This window comes from Apis florea, unplaced genomic scaffold (assembly GCF_048593485.1).
Source record: "Apis florea isolate Af1SG1 unplaced genomic scaffold, ASM4859348v1 contig_3367_pilon, whole genome shotgun sequence".
Classification (NCBI taxonomy): Eukaryota; Metazoa; Arthropoda; class Insecta; order Hymenoptera; family Apidae; genus Apis; species Apis florea.
Window position 1 is genome coordinate 2,452,221 of NW_028256746.1, and position 16,225 is coordinate 2,468,445.

The 16,225-nt window shown below is 20.5% G+C and overlaps 3 protein-coding genes across 7 annotated transcripts; 1 reads left to right on the plus strand and 2 right to left on the minus strand.

The window, feature by feature from the left end:
- Window positions 1–1,002: 1,002 nt before the first annotated feature.
- LOC100865582 (mitochondrial fission regulator 2) lies at window positions 1,003–4,355 on the minus strand. 2 transcript variants are annotated; one of them, XM_003692282.4, is made up of 5 exons: window positions 4,161–4,355; window positions 3,746–3,933; window positions 3,480–3,616; window positions 3,166–3,406; window positions 1,003–3,009 (listed from the first exon to the last, which is right to left on the minus strand). In XM_003692282.4, exons 1-5 carry the CDS (start codon window positions 4,167–4,169, stop codon window positions 2,850–2,852), a joined length of 735 nt encoding a protein of 244 aa, XP_003692330.1. In that variant the 5' UTR covers window positions 4,170–4,355; the 3' UTR covers window positions 1,003–2,849. The 2 variants fall into 2 exon arrangements, with proteins under 2 accessions (XP_003692330.1, XP_086768020.1); XM_086911894.1 differs by having other exon boundaries at window positions 2,338–3,009; window positions 3,498–3,616.
- Window positions 4,356–4,888: 533 nt separating this feature from the next.
- Edem2 (ER degradation enhancer, mannosidase alpha-like 2) lies at window positions 4,889–13,877 on the minus strand. The gene is made up of 17 exons (XM_003695430.4): window positions 13,551–13,877; window positions 13,398–13,443; window positions 13,059–13,159; window positions 12,794–12,833; window positions 12,579–12,691; window positions 12,311–12,464; window positions 12,105–12,233; window positions 11,843–12,014; window positions 11,564–11,721; window positions 11,397–11,501; window positions 10,958–11,302; window positions 10,666–10,830; window positions 9,806–9,904; window positions 9,391–9,708; window positions 9,096–9,309; window positions 8,881–8,993; window positions 4,889–8,330 (listed from the first exon to the last, which is right to left on the minus strand). Exons 1-17 carry the CDS (start codon window positions 13,670–13,672, stop codon window positions 6,576–6,578), a joined length of 4,149 nt encoding a protein of 1,382 aa, XP_003695478.4. The 5' UTR covers window positions 13,673–13,877; the 3' UTR covers window positions 4,889–6,575.
- On the plus strand, window positions 13,837–16,112 carry Trmt112 (tRNA methyltransferase subunit 11-2). 4 transcript variants are annotated; one of them, XM_031917670.2, is made up of 4 exons: window positions 13,837–14,206; window positions 14,577–14,877; window positions 15,166–15,267; window positions 15,688–16,112. In XM_031917670.2, exons 2-4 carry the CDS (start codon window positions 14,800–14,802, stop codon window positions 15,880–15,882), a joined length of 375 nt encoding a protein of 124 aa, XP_031773530.1. In that variant the 5' UTR covers window positions 13,837–14,206; window positions 14,577–14,799; the 3' UTR covers window positions 15,883–16,112. The 4 variants fall into 4 exon arrangements, with proteins under 4 accessions (XP_031773530.1, XP_086768028.1, XP_086768029.1 ...); XM_086911902.1 differs by having other exon boundaries at window positions 14,033–14,255; XM_086911903.1 differs by having other exon boundaries at window positions 14,195–14,465.
- The last annotated feature ends 113 nt before the right edge of the window (window positions 16,113–16,225 follow it).

Sequence of the window (16,225 nt, forward strand, 5' to 3'; positions counted from 1 at the left end):
ATACTGTTAGTCAGTGATCTTTTGACATAGCTTTATATAAGGAAATCCTCTCATACCCTTTATTCGTAAAACTCATTAAAAGTTCTCTTCTCTCAGTCCTTTATACTCTTATACAATATCAAAATTTTCAACTTATCAATAATAACTAGTAATTAACAAAAATCGACAAAAGCATCAATAATTGTTAGACAAAATTTTAATAAGTTCAGTAGACCATGAGAAATTATGTAATAAATTTTCATTGAACTACTAAAAGTTTCTAGGGGATTATTAAACGTTCAAAATGATAATCTATACAATAGAAAGATGTCTCTATATATTTGTAATATTTATAATTATATTTATATTATTATATTTGTAATTATTGGACAATTGATAAAAAAAATTTAATTATGTCGTTAAAAAAAAATAATTAAAATACGATTTTCTTACCTTAGAATTTTAGTTTTTATATTTTTAAAAAATTATTTAGATTTTTGAAAAAAATAAAATTTAAAATATTTTTACATATATACATTTAATATTCAATTATAATATACTAATATACATTTAATCCAAAATTTATTAGTAATTCTATTTCAAAAGTATTGTTAAATATTTCTTCATAATTAATTACAATTAAATTGCAATTAATATTTTTTTATTTCATTAAAATATTATATTAATATTTATTAAGATAAACTATTGTTTTTTAAATAATGCAAAATCAATTTTAATAATAAATTTAATATTATATATAAAAATTAAAAATATATATAAAAATTAATATAAAATATACAAAATATTCTATTAATATCTATTATTATTTTTCAATTTTTATAGTAATATATAATATATAATATATAATATATATTGTTTTTTTTATTAGAATAAATATAATAAAATAATTAAAAGAACATCATTATTATATTAATTATATAATATATATTTTGCTTATTGAAAATAATTATTATGATGTTTTTAATATTTAATGTTTTTACAAATAAGGTATAGAAAAAAGTATTTATTATTTATTGTTTAACAATAACATTTATTTTTTAATCATTGGTAAAAGCTTCATGTATAAAACAGATCTTTCATACAATATTTTTAAAGTACACTCAGTCTCTGCTACAATATCCTTTCCAATTGAGATTTCTTGCATGCATTCATATGAGAAAATACTCAAAAACATGAACTTTATATTATTTTTATAAAGAATATTAAGATTTTGAATGATAACTTGAATCAATCAAAAATTATTATAATCCTCATACAATTATTATAATTCTTAAATTCTTTATAAAAGCAATTGAAAGTTTATATATAGTAATAATTGAATAAACTTAAAATTTATCACAAAGTATGTGATATCAAGATCTTAATATTAAAGAACAAAGTTCGTGATCTTCATTATGCGTGCACATACTATTGAATATTCATTTTTTTACAGTTATGAAGGTATATTTTAATAAAATAATCACTATTATTAATTATTATATTAACTAGCCTGTGCTAATAATTTTATATATTGAGAATATTCATATAGCTTTCTATGGCACAATATAAAATATGAAATTATTAAATGATTTTTTAATATCACAATAATCTTGTCTAAGAAATTAGATAAAATTTAAATGAACTTAAATGACATAACTTTGTTACACAATGTCTAACATCTTAAATTAAAATTAAAATCTATTTTTTTTTATTATAATAAAGCAAAAATGAGGTTCTTTCTTAAAAAATAAATCTAAATAATATTGAATTGCAAACTGTACATATATAGCAGAAAATTTTATAATTTATCATTAATTTTTCTACAAAATTAAAATATATAACTATTTATTATATATATTTCCACAATTTATATGAAATTAATCTATAATAAATAATTTTAAAAAAAAATTATGCTTCATGAAAAAATGTTTAAATATTTCTATTTACAGAATATACATTGAATAATTTTTCATTACTAAATAATTTTCTCTATTAAAATTATTATTTATGCAATAATTATTTTAATTATTAAAGAAAATATTAATATTATAGAATGACATAAATATGCATTGTTTTTGATTTTTTCAAAAAATTACAAAATTATTATTAAAGCAAATTAAATAAATTTTTGATACAACTACATTTTATATTTTATAAAACAAAAAAATTCTAAAATAATATTTGCAATTATGTAAATTTAAAGATTTAGACAGAATGGTTTCATTGTTTTTCATATAAACAACAAATTCTAAAATAAATCATAAAACAACAAATTCTAGATTTTATGCTAAGTTCAAACACAATTTACTTATGTTTGGTTTTACTGTATAATTATTTAAATTTGTAAAAAAATATAAATTTTTAATGTATAAAATATGATATACATACATTTTATTAATTTTTTTTCCACAATTTTAATAATATACTATATATATTATATATTTATTGAAAGAAAAAATAGTTATATTTTATGAAAATTTAAAAATATCAATTTTTTTTTACATCAGTTTACAATCCAATATTTTTATCAATGTCAATATAGAATATATTATCTTTGGTTACATATATATATATATATATATATATATATATATATATATATATATATATATATATATATATATACGTATGTATATATAATAATTTTTAAAAAAAAGATATTAATTTTTAAAAATTAATTTGATATAAAATGCCAATAATCATAAGTTCAGAAATGTTTGACAGATTCATTTTGTTATTTATATAATCCTACTGCATATTAAATATTGCAACCAAACTGATTAAATCAAACTTATTATCTTATAATTAATATCATTCACAATGTTCCATGATACCTTCATTTCACACATTGATAAACATTCAATTTACTTTCACACATCACTTGAGAAAGAGTCATTCAATGTCAAATTAGCTGAAGAGTTTCTACTATCAGTTGAATTCATTGCAATGTAACGTCTTCTAAGTATTTCTTGCAAATCATTACATGGACTGTTGTCTCGTTTTATACGAAGAGGTCGTCCTCCAGGTGATCTAAAAAAAATATATATAAATGCAATTGTAAATCAATGTTCAGGAGATAATCGTAACTAGGGTAGATGATGATGGATGACTCAACCACAAAGAATTAAGAAAAAGAAAAAGTTTTTATATTTTTGATAATATAACTATATTAATAAAATAATTTACCTAGCAATTGGTTTTAATTTAATACTATCAATATCTTTCAATACATCTGTCATAGAAATTTGAGAAGCAAATGGACCTCTTTTGCGATCTTCAACTTTATGATCTTGTAAACTTGCTCTTCTTGCAATATGAGGAGTCGGTGGTGGTAATGGTGGTGGTGGTGGTGGTGGAGGAGCTTGTTGTTGTGATTGTATTATGTTTTCACTATCCATCCCATTTGTTAAAGAAGCAACAGATGTATCTAAATATAACTTAAGTTAAAATAAATTTGAAACATAAAGAATAAAACAAACAAATATCTCAAATATACATACACCTAGATTGTTTATTACTTTTAACTATTGCTGAAACTTGTTCCCTAAGTTCTTGAAGCTCTTGTTCTAAAGCAAGTAAACGAATTTCAGATCCAAAACTAATAGGCTCCAATAAATCTGGTCTGACATTAGATAATCTATCAGTAAAATACATTATTAAATTATTAAATATAAATTAATAAATGTATTGAATTAATGAAAAAAAACTTTAATATATGTATATACATATTAAAATTTTTTTTCATACATATATAATATGTATAAACCTTGCAGATCCATATCCATTTGTATCAATATAATCACCACTAGTTTCTTCATTAATCATAGAGCTTGTCATTGAATGCAAGGGTGTAACACTAACATATATTTTTGGTGGTGGTTTCAAAGGCAACATTGAACCAATTCTACGAACAATGCTTCTTCTTTTTCCATAATATTTTAGAGGTTCATTCATCTACAACAAATATTAAATTTGTTTACATTTAAAAAAAAATTAATAAAATTATAAACAAATAAAAAAATGTAAGTAAGATTTTTTTTTAATTTAAAATAATTTATTAATTCAAAATAAGAATATATTTTTATATAAATTTCTTTATAAATATTAGTGATTTGAATGGTTAGTAACACATGGTAATCATATATTACTTTCTTTGCATACAAGTAAAAACAATTTCTTACCTTTGACATTATTTTTCGTTTTTTTTATAAATTCTTTTCTTGTTCACTTGTTAAAATGAGATACATATATCGTATACTTAATAGAGTATATTAAGGTCATCCAAAATTCGAAATTAAAATAGCTTCCCATTGACGCAAGACCAACATCTGACGACAGGTTGTCGTAACACGAAAGCGCAAACTCCAATGAAAAGCGGCTTTAAATAAAACAAGTACAGCTTTAATAACAAGAATCACTAAAATTTTTTATTTCTTTTTACTTTTTATTGCAATTATAAAACTTACTTTGTATATATTAATATAAATTATAAATTAATTTTTAAAAAATATTACATTGTTCATAAAATATTTGTTGGTACTGTGTATTATTTATTTCTGTTATTTTTCGATACTAGTATTTACTCATATATAATATAGATAAAAAAATTATTCTATAATTTAGAGATAACATCAAATAAATAATTATTATTTGCATTTGTTAATTAAATAAAATAATTTATAAAATAATTATGATCATTCATATATTATGATTGTAATAAATAATTTATACATTTTTGAAAGAGATAATTTTTGTATAAAATCTTATACAATAATATCTCTATAATAATCATATCTGTTTTCTTTTTCATCAAAATTATAATTCATTAATACTAAGAAAAATTTCATATTTTATTTGAAATTCTAAAATTTTTATGGGAAAAATTAAAAGAAAATATTACGAACTTAAATATTGATACGAAAGAAATTAATAATTTAATTTAAAAAATATTTACATGAATATGCATTTTCAATACTTAATTGTTCAAAAAATTTCTTCATTTCAACAGTTTATTCACATTTTTAAATGTCACGTTCTATTTATGTACCAAAAACTTTTAACAGATTTGTATCATATACATATGTTCGTTCTTCTTTTTCATTTTAATATAATAAACAACAAATTATGTATGTGTATATATATATATATATACACACACACACATACATATACATACTAATTCTATGCAAAATAGTAATTACTTTAATTATAATGAATTTTGCAATGTCCATTTTGGCATTATACAAAGTTTTATGGTAATTGCAGAACACATACTCAATATACACTTATTTATATAATATTTACATTCATAATCAAAGTCACATTCTACAAAGTTGATTTAATAAATTTAAGATATATGTATATGATATATATTTTATCCCATATATCCTAAATTGATTTGATTTAAAACATATGTATTTCTTGTGCATTTTATATGGCACATAGTAAACCTAAATTCTTATATGGTAAATTTGAAATTATTTTACAGAATATGTAATATAATTTATAAATATGTTACAAGCAAAAAAGAATATATAGTGTAACTTATAGGAAACCAAAATATTATGAATTTTTACATAAATCTTATTTGATATATTGCCACTTTCATTGTTATTATCTTTCTTATATATCACATAAATATATATGTACATTGTTGTTTGTACAATTTTATATACATATGTAAGGCATAGATTAATAAACAGATTTACATAAATAGAAATTGCAATTATTTCACTTAATATTCAATTTAAAATATATTGTATCTTTGTATCATTAAAATTATCAAAATAATTATATTATAATTATTATAATAAAATTATTATAAAGAAAAAAAAAATTTTTTAAATTGTATCAATAATTTGTTTCTTTCTTTAATAAAATATAACATATATTTTAATAAAGTTAATATACTACTATTGTATTTAAAGAACATTAGTTTTATACAATTATTTATAGTTTGAAACTATTTTAATCATAATAATTATCATTTATATTTTTTAAAATAAAAGTTAAAATTATACTGTAAATGAATAGCATAATATTCATTGAAATATTAATTTATATTGTCGATTATGGCACATATTTGAAGCACAGAAACATAAAGAAATAAAATTCTAAATATATATAATAATAATTAAAAATTCTTTATCTGAAGAAATATGCTGTCACATTATATTGTAATGTGCACAAGAAATATATGTTTAAATTGTACATATAAAATTTACATTCATTAGAATCTTAACAGAATATTCTGTCACAACCTCATTAGGATAAATGTTTTGTGCAAACTGTTTATATATATTATACGGTTTTTTTATAATTTTATTAATTTATTTAAATAAAAAATAAAATTGGATTCTTTTATAAGCACCAGTTTTATAGACTTAAAATATTGTTCTGGTCATTCATATTATTTTTTTTATTTGATAATTAATATTTTTGTAAATTAAATTTCATGTGTAAAAAATATTAAAGTTCACTGCATATATATTTAAATTTAATGCAAAAATATTAGATGCAGTGTGATTAGAATTGCCAAATTTGTTGTATTTAGAAATTTGCACTTAACTCTTTATTTTAAAACTTAAAAGCTTTTATTATAACTCATCATCGATATGTTTGCTTTTGTGTTTCTGTACATTAACTTTCTTACTTGTAAATTCATTTATATGTTTTTCATTATGTTGTAGTTTATTTTTATCTATAGAATTGTAATTTATATTAATAGTTTCTTTTGGAATATTAATAAAGTTTTTATCTTCTTCTTTAGAAGTCGATATATGATTTTTATATTCTTTAGGCAGTTTAGAGGACATAATTTTATAATTATTTGTATTTAAATGAATAGAATTATCAACAGAATTTGGATTATTTTGATGATTATATTGTAAATTAACTGTTTCTTTTTCAATCTTTTGTAATACATTATTTTTATCTTTATCTATTGTTCTACTGTTTGTATTTATTTGTGCATCTTTTCCTTGAAAATCATTGTCAGACAGTAAGGATTCTTTATGTATTTGTTCATCAGCACTGTTATTATTAGTAATTGTTTCTTGAAATTCGATATTATTTGATTGTACATTTTCTAGAGAGTTTGTAATTTTGGTAAAATCTGCCAAAGAATCTATATTTTTTGTAAGATCTTTAATTTTATTTTTTATAAATTCAATTTGATATTTTATTCTATTTTTTAATGTATCAGTTTTACTTTGATTTTGGGAAGAAACATTTAAAACTATTTTATTTGAATTAGCAGCTTCTTTACTTATATTATCTACTACATCTCTTGAAATTTCAATATGTTCTTTATATTTTTGAATATTATCTTGTTCCGAATTTTTCATAGCTTTTTCTATTTCTGTTAATATAAAATATTCAAAATCTTCAAATTTTCCTACTTTAACATCATCGTTTTTCTTAGATATTTTAGAAATGTCTTTAGATCTTATTTCTGTTTTACTACTTTCATTATCTATCATAAAATCTGTAATTGTAGAATCTTGACTTTTAATTTTCCTTAATACTTCCAATTTTTCAAAATTTTTCAAATCATTCTGCCAATTATCAATTATCATATCATAATAAAAATTTTTATCTATTATTGATTTTTCTAAATTTTCTTCTGCTCCATCAGTTAATATTTCACGATATTTTTTATGAACACGATCTAATAGAGCAAGATGTTCACTAATAATTTCATCTTCCATGTCAAAAATACCTGGTAATAATTGTTTCAAAAACTTATAATTACCAGTTTGTGCAATATTAAATTCGAAAATTTTGAACAATTGTTCAGTATTTGAATTCTCAGATCGTATTGTTTTTAGCATTGTTGTAACTGTTTTCATATTTAAAACCATAATATCCATTTTTGTTAATAAATATTGTTTTAATAATTTTTGCTTATTAATATCCATTAATTGGTCCATTTTCATAATGGACGGATTTGGTACGACTACAGCTAATTCTTCTAAAAACCACGCAACTTTATCTCGTAAAGATATTTTTAATATGTTACTATCTCCATTTCGTGACTTTACTATCCAATTGTAATAACTTTCTAATATAAAACTTCTAATTTGTAAACTTGTCTTTTGTTTAACATCCAAATATATATGATTAACAAAAAATTCTTTCATCTGTCGCCATTGTTTTTCTATTAATGTGTTGTCCTCTGATTCTTTCGTGAGTGGAACAGATATGTAAGACGACGTAATTCTTACTTCCCCGCCAAGTGGATCTTTGATAATTTCAGCGCGTAGATTGTAAAAAAAGATTATGTCCTTTTCATCTTCTTCATGCCTAATCACAGGAACCATGTCCAAATTTGTCCCACTGCTTGGAGATGTCTGTTATAAAAAAAATATCTCTCGATGTTTAGTTTTATTTTATAATTTGTATAAAAAGAATTATAAAAATTTGATTTTAGAAAATTATTTATCTAATGACCTGAAATAAGTTGTTACAAATATATACTAAATTAATACGTAAAATAAAAAAGGAAAAATAAAAATATAATAAAAATATAATATATATAATATATATATAATATATATAATATATATATAATATATATAACAAAATCAATAATTTAATTTCTTAGAAAATATAAAAACTCAAATAACAATTTATATTACATAATATTCAGTATGAATAAAAAATATATCTTTATATTATTTTACTATAAATATCATAAATATTAAGGAATATCTATGTTTTTATGATTGATTTTGAAATAATATTTGACATCTTATATCATGTAACATATTCGTAATAAGAATAAAAAATTTTATCCATGATAAATTATAACAAAATAACTTAATATCGCTTCATATGAATTAAAATCCAAAGGAGAATATATTCAATAAAAATTACTGCAAAACACCAAGGAATACAGACCTGTGGTGTCATTTGTCGCGTAAGAAAAGATTTTAATGATCCCTTCAATCGTTCAAACATTGATAAATCAGTAGGTGCTTTCAATTGAGCATCTTCTTTTGAAAAAAAATTTCCTAAAAAAAAAAATAATAAAATAGATTAAATATTTGAAATAATAAAATATATATAAAATATTTTTGTAATATCTTATTAATGTGATCTTACTAATATCTTACCAAGAGTAACTGTAAGATCACCATTTGCCATGGCAATTGCTTTTAATAATTCGGAAGCCTCTATACTAAACAAAAATACAACTGGAATAGTTACATCATCTACTTCTTTTCCATCCCCTGACATTGCAAATATAGGCGAAGTAGCAGCGCTGGAACCATCTATATTATCTAATACTATTCCAGCAACAGCACCCGCTTGTTGAATGCGTCTCGCCTATCATATTTAAATAATTAAATAAAAATTCTTTTATAATATATTTTTCATAATATAATATAAATAGAATATTATATTTACCTTTTCAATAAACATACAACTACCTCGACCCATTATTGCTATTTTGCCTGTCAGTTTATCTGCATTATGGAGATCAGTACATGCAGTTGATGGAAATGTAAAAACAACTTTTCCAGTTACTTTGTTCAATCCTTGTAATTCTAATCCAAATTGTGCTGGTCCAGCTAACAATGTAATTATTTGAGGTGGATTTGTGTTTGGTTTTACAAATGTAACAGCTTGTGGTTTAGTATCAGATTGTTGAGATTGCATTTTACTTATTTCAACCATTTCTTGCATAAATAATAATCCTTCTTCTGAATCTTGTGGTGTTTTTGCCTATAATAAATTAAAAATTATATAATTTATAGTTTTTAAAATTATAATAAATAAAATATTTAAATAGGTTAATAAATACAAAAAGATTTTATTTTACATTAGAGAATGTATGCAATAATTGAACACGTCCATCTGCCAAAGTTAAAGTTGTTATTCCCATATCACTCAATAATTTTAAATGTTCCAAATTATTTGCCTATAATAAAAAATAATAACTTTTAATATATATTTAATTTAAATTTAAATTGTATATAAATTGTATATATAGAAATTTAATTAAAATTCGAAAATGTTTGATTGAATTGAGAATTTTTTTTTTTTTTTAGAATCGGGTCAAATTTCCGAAAGTATTTCGTCACTCGAAAATATATTCATTTAAATTAGATTTTGGAATTAATTTTAAAGCGCATATTTAATAACATTTTTTATATTAATATATCATTTTTGGATTTTTTTTATAATTTCAAACTTTTTTCATAACGTATAATTTTTCTTAATTTTAAATTAATAATTTCAAAATTAAAATAACATTAAAATAACACTTTTTCAAATTTTTTTTTATTGCTAGTATTATTGTAACGATAGATAGAATAGAATTTGATAAGTAATATTGAACAATAATAAATTTTTATAAATTTTTACATATGAATTTAAAATAAATCTATTTATAATTTTATGCATTATTTTTATATTTTTATCTTTCATTATTTTATTATTTTACGTTGTTGATTTAAAAATAAAAAATATCTAACAGATAGTAAATTCAAAATTATGATTGTGCCTGATTTAACTAATTCTGAAATAAAATTCGAGTTTTCGAAATTCTCGGAAATTCAGACATTCTAAAATGCTAGTATATTATTCAATTCCATACTTTTAGATTCACTAAATATATATTGAAATTCTAACATTTTTGGATTCTTTTATATGTACATATGTACAATAATATTCCTTCACCTGAAATTGTGCAGCACTCAATCTTCTTTTTATTGTACGTCTGGGATATATATCTTCTACCATGTTTCTTAAAGGTTGTCTTACTGATGCAGGAAATAAATGTAGACTGTTAGGACAAGTACGATCCATTTCGTCCACATGTACAATATCTCGTTCAAAATCTTGCTTTATTTTATAAATTATAAATATTAAAAAATATCTGAATCATATTAATCTTATTATATGATATTTTAGAAATTGATAATTTATATATCTTAATACAGATTTAATTAAATTTATTTATTATATTTACCGAAGAAATATTAGTTCTTATAGAAGCAAGTGTTAATGGTAATAGATGTCCTTCAGTTGTAAAAATAAATTCATCCAAATCTAAAAGTAGTTCGCCTGGCTCCGCGAATAACAGAAATAAGTATTTGAAAGTTTCTGATAATACGAAGCTATCCATTGTATCATCATGCTTATTAGTTCTAACATCTGATACAGCTGCATAACCACATGGTACTCTGGCATAGGTTTGTAGACTTTTGAGTACTTTACGCCCAACTCCTAAATAATAATGATCACCAGTAGCACGATATAAGAAATATGTTGATTCTAGAAATTCTGGTCTTAATGGATGATGTCCCCAATGTACCTAATTATATAAATAAAAACATGCATATATTAATATTCAATTAAGATTTATTTATTCGTCTTAAAAAATTTAAAATATTACAAATTTTAAAAACCTGAAAATCAGTAGTAAATGCTTCTGGTATAAAATTATGTCTCTGCATAACTTGATATAACATTTCGTGAGTTTCTACAGCTGGTTTTATATCGCCTTTTAATACCTAAAAAATAAAAATAAAAGAATGAAATAAATATAAAAAAAATCAAATAAATTAATATTCACCTGCAAACCAGGCCAAAAGGCTAATAAAGCATCCATAAAATTTTTTGAATTTGTATTTGGTCTATGCATATGTACATCCAATAACATTGGTCCTTGACTTACATATTTCATTACAGCTTGATAATGTTTATTAAAACGACCAAGATATTTTTCATCACCTATATTATGATCAAAAATTTTTATTATTTTAATTTAATTGTATCTTATTATATCATTAAAAATTTTATAATAAAATTATAAAATTATAAATTTTAATGTTAAATAATAAATTATAATTACCTAATAAAATATATGCTTTAAGACAATATTCATAGTAGGAGTCTATACCTGCTCCTACACCAGAATCTCTTCTTACCCAATCACCGGAATGTACATTTAACACAGATCCCATTAAATCAGTACCACGATGACGCATTCTCCATAAAACATCCATTGCTTTTTGTGCTTTTTCCTATTTAATATATAATTATTATTATATTATTTTTATATTATATTAATATTGAAATTCATTTTTATAAAATATTATCACAAAATATTATACTTCAAAAATTGGTTCTCCTGTTAATCTTGATAATGCTGCCATTTCTAAAATCATACTACCTGCACAGGCAGTACATGTTTCTCGTGATACTTCCAAAGGTACATCTTTCATACCATATTTTAAATTTATCTAAAAAAATTATATTGATAAATATATTTTGAAGAATATACATATTTCATTATCAAAATAAATTAAAATATTATTACTCTGCCATAGGGTATTCCTGTAGTTGTATTAAATGCAGGTAAAAATCTATATCCCAAATCTTTAGCTAAATTTAAAAGTTCACCTCTATACCATGGCATTATATCAGCTCTTTGCTGTAAATATTCTGCTAATATATGACCACTTAAAAGACCCCTATCAAATAAATTATTTTAAATATTATTAATAGTATTAATATAATAATATTGAAAAATTAATTATATAAACTATAATAATATAATAAAATTTAACAATTATGAAGCATCTTACCCAAGCATTCTAATATTAGTTTCAAATAGAGAAACAATAACATCAGTGTCAAAGCGAACATCTCTGACAACAAGTTTAACTGCATGTTCAAATTCTTCCAAATCTCCCAATACCTAAACATTAAATACATAAAAATAAATATAAATTACATTTTGTTATATATATTATATAATATATACATAAGAAATTTATTGATATAATTTCAATATCCTTACCACAAGTGTATCTAAGGTATCGACCAATGTAAGAGAAAAACTGAAAATATATATATATATATATATATATATATCTATATGTATTTCTTTATTACAATTCTTTAAATAATTAATAATAAATAATAATTAAATAAATAATAATCATTTAAATATTATAAATATATGCTGTTTAAATAAAATTTATAAAAACAATTGATTTATTAAATTAGAATTTTACTTAATATATAAAATATATAATAAATATATAATAAATTTTTTTCCTTACTTTCCCAATGTAGAATCTATGTCACCTCTATTTGGTTCTGATCCTCTATACCTTCCTTTACAACTTAATGGCATTAATTCATCAGCAGGATATGCATTATCCTAAATATAAATTTATTTATTATTTACTCGAATTAAAATGATTTTAATCAAAAAATTATAAAACTAATATTATATATTTTAATATCTTATAAAAATTAAATAATTATATCTGATTCATAATATATTTTATTACTTTATATTTATAAAATATATTTATATTTTTATTCAATTTTTTTAAACATTTAGTTTATATTTATTTATATTATTTGAAAAATAAAATTTTTTGTACAAACTTTACCATATAAGCATTATATGCATGACAAAACATATCTCTAGCTTCTTCCCTGCAAGTAAAAAAATATATACAAAAAATACATATAAAAATGTTATTATATTATTTAATATGTTATTATATTTTATATTTAATATAAAATTAAGAAATAATACAAACTTTAATGCTTTTCGTTCTTCTTTGCTCATATATTCCAATGGATCATCTTCAGATGCAACTAGCAAAGCTTGTATGCTGCATCCAAACATTAGTAATCCCCAAATAAATAAATCATAAGCCATTTTCTTTATATTTGAAAATATATTCCTTTTGATGTCAAGATCTTGTATTTGTAATAGCACACATGTTTTTTCTATATATTTTATAATTTATTTTGTCAAAATATCATTATTGCATAATAACAAAATATATATTAAAGTGCAAATCTTATATGCACTAATTTAATATGTTTCCTACTGATATCTATTTTTCTGTATCTTCTGTAGCATTTTTTGATAATTATCACACAAGTATCATAAATTTATTAAAAATATATATTTTTAGCAATAAAAAAAAATTTACAATATTTAATTATTAATATTTATTAAATATATTTTTAAATGCTTGTAGAAGAATTAGGAATTGAAAAATGAAAATATACTACTTGTTCTAGGTTATACAAGTTTTTAATTATTTTTTGAGTAAATTGGTGATGTGTCAAAATATGACTGGCAGATAATAGTAGAAATATATTTAAATATAATACAAAAAGAGATAAACGGGCAAGAATAACAGCTGATTGCGTATTTTCATCAAGGCCAGATGATGTGGCTAGTGTCAGTTTGCTGTTAAACTATTTTCCACTTCGGACTATGATATATACGTGTCGGTTATACCATATGTTTTATAATTTATCATAATTTTATATCGAATAAAATTTTTTTTAGAATTAATTCGATATAATTATTTTAGAAACATTTTGAGAAAACCTAATAAAATATAATAGATTATTCCCAAATAATATAATAATAGTTTTCCTAACAAACTAACCTCCCAAAGAAAAGTGCAATTGAATAGAAGAAATCACGTGATCTTGTCAGATAATTTATCACAATAAATATCAAATTTAAATTCTTATAATTAATTTTTTCTATTTAAAAATTTAATCGAATAATTTTTATTTTATTCTAATTTTTTTTATTTTAGATATAACACAATTAAAATATTAAAAGTTATGAAAGTATCATTTTCATAATAAAATATTAGTTACATTGAATTGCGTCTTGAAATTGGAACGTGCATAAGCGAGGAAAAGCCGGCATTAAGAGTATCGTGTAATGAATTTATAATATAAAAGTTTAATAAACGAAATCATAATTTTTTCGAATTATTTCAATTAACAAAATAATTAAATAATATAACAAAAAAAATGAAACTTTTAACGCATAATATGTTAACTTCAAAATGCTTAAAAGGTGTAACTGTTGGATATCCCCTTGGAATTGTTGTAAGTTTTATATATATATATATATATATATATATGGTGTGTGTATATTGTATATGTATATATTGTGTATATATTGTGTATATATATATATAATTTTGAGGTTATAATTTAAATTAAAATTGAATAAAATATTTTGTAAAAAAAATAAAATATTTTAATATGTTTATGTTAAAAATCGTATGTAATATACTATTTATGATACATTTTGTTTAATATGAAGAGAATATTCAATTTAATTTAGATGTTCTTTAATAAAAAAATCATTATATTTCTTATATAAAATTGTAGGCAAAAGATATTAAAGTCTCAGAAGTAGATTTCAATTCAGAATTTATTGCAAGAATAATTCCAAAACTTGATTGGGCTACACTTTGGAAAGCTGCAGAAAGTGTAAGTTTTTGTATTTATTTGTATAAATGAAAGAATATTATTAAAATCTTTAACGTTATAAATATATAAAAATATGTAAAATAGTTTAAAAATTATGAAATTTTAAATATCATTTAAGATAAAATATTTTTATCTATAGTCTTTATTATATTATGTTTTTTAATAAATATTAAATATATGAAAATTTGTTTATGAGTATGAAATAATTTTTCTATAATTATTTAGTATTATATGAAATGATTATGACTTAGATTTAAAACAATTCATTTTTTTTTCTTTTTTAATATAAAAATATGAAACTATTATAATTATATACCATATTTATATCTTTTTTTAAATATATATTTAAATATAAACAATAATATTAAAAATCTGAGTCACATATATCAATGAATAATAATATATTATATATCAATGCAGATAGGACACGTTGGAGAATTACCGCAGACTTTGATTCAAGATTTTGAAACAAATGAGGAATTTTTAAAAAAAGTTCATCATGTATTACTTGAAGTTGAAATCATTAATGGAGATCTATTATGCCCAGAATCTGGTAGGAAATTTCCAATCAATGATGGTATACCAAATATGCTTTTAAACGAAGATGAAGTTTAATAATTAATATTTCAATACATAAATTAGACACTATCTTCATATTTTTTTTTTTTTTGCCAGTGATAAATATTTATATGTTGTACATAAAATGTTTTCTTTCTTTTTTAAAATATACATAGTTTAATTTTTTATATCTTTGTTACTGTAATTAGTACAAAATAATGTAACATAAAAACAATAATTTAAAAACAATTATATAAAAAAATAAATAAATATACATTAAATTAAAATTATATTGCATTTTTTTAATATTTTTAGACCATTTAGTAATTATATTATATCACTTAATATTTGGAAATAAATATGGAATAAAATAATAATCACATAAATTTTATTATGTATT

Bases quoted from the DNA above. Each gene is read 5' to 3' on its own strand.
- LOC100865582 (XM_003692282.4), bottom strand. The intron at 3,407-3,479 runs GTATGTATATTT...AGTTATATTTAG, and splicing joins AAGTAATAAACAATCTAGGT to ATACATCTGTTGCTTCTTTA. The intron at 3,010-3,165 runs GTAAATTATTTT...TATTTTTTTTAG, and splicing joins AAATTAAAACCAATTGCTAG to ATCACCTGGAGGACGACCTC.
- Edem2 (XM_003695430.4), bottom strand. From the start codon at position 13,672: ATGGCTTATGATTTATTTATTTGGGGATTACTAATGTTTGGATGCAGC. The intron at 9,905-10,665 runs GTGAAGGAATAT...TTTTTATTATAG, and splicing joins TGAGTGCTGCACAATTTCAG to GCAAATAATTTGGAACATTT. The intron at 8,331-8,880 runs GTCTGTATTCCT...TTTTTATAACAG, and splicing joins CGCGACAAATGACACCACAG to ACATCTCCAAGCAGTGGGAC.
- Trmt112 (XM_031917670.2), top strand. From the start codon at position 14,800: ATGAAACTTTTAACGCATAATATGTTAACTTCAAAATGCTTAAAAGGT. The intron at 14,878-15,165 runs GTAAGTTTTATA...ATAAAATTGTAG, and splicing joins GATATCCCCTTGGAATTGTT to GCAAAAGATATTAAAGTCTC. The intron at 15,268-15,687 runs GTAAGTTTTTGT...ATATCAATGCAG, and splicing joins TTTGGAAAGCTGCAGAAAGT to ATAGGACACGTTGGAGAATT.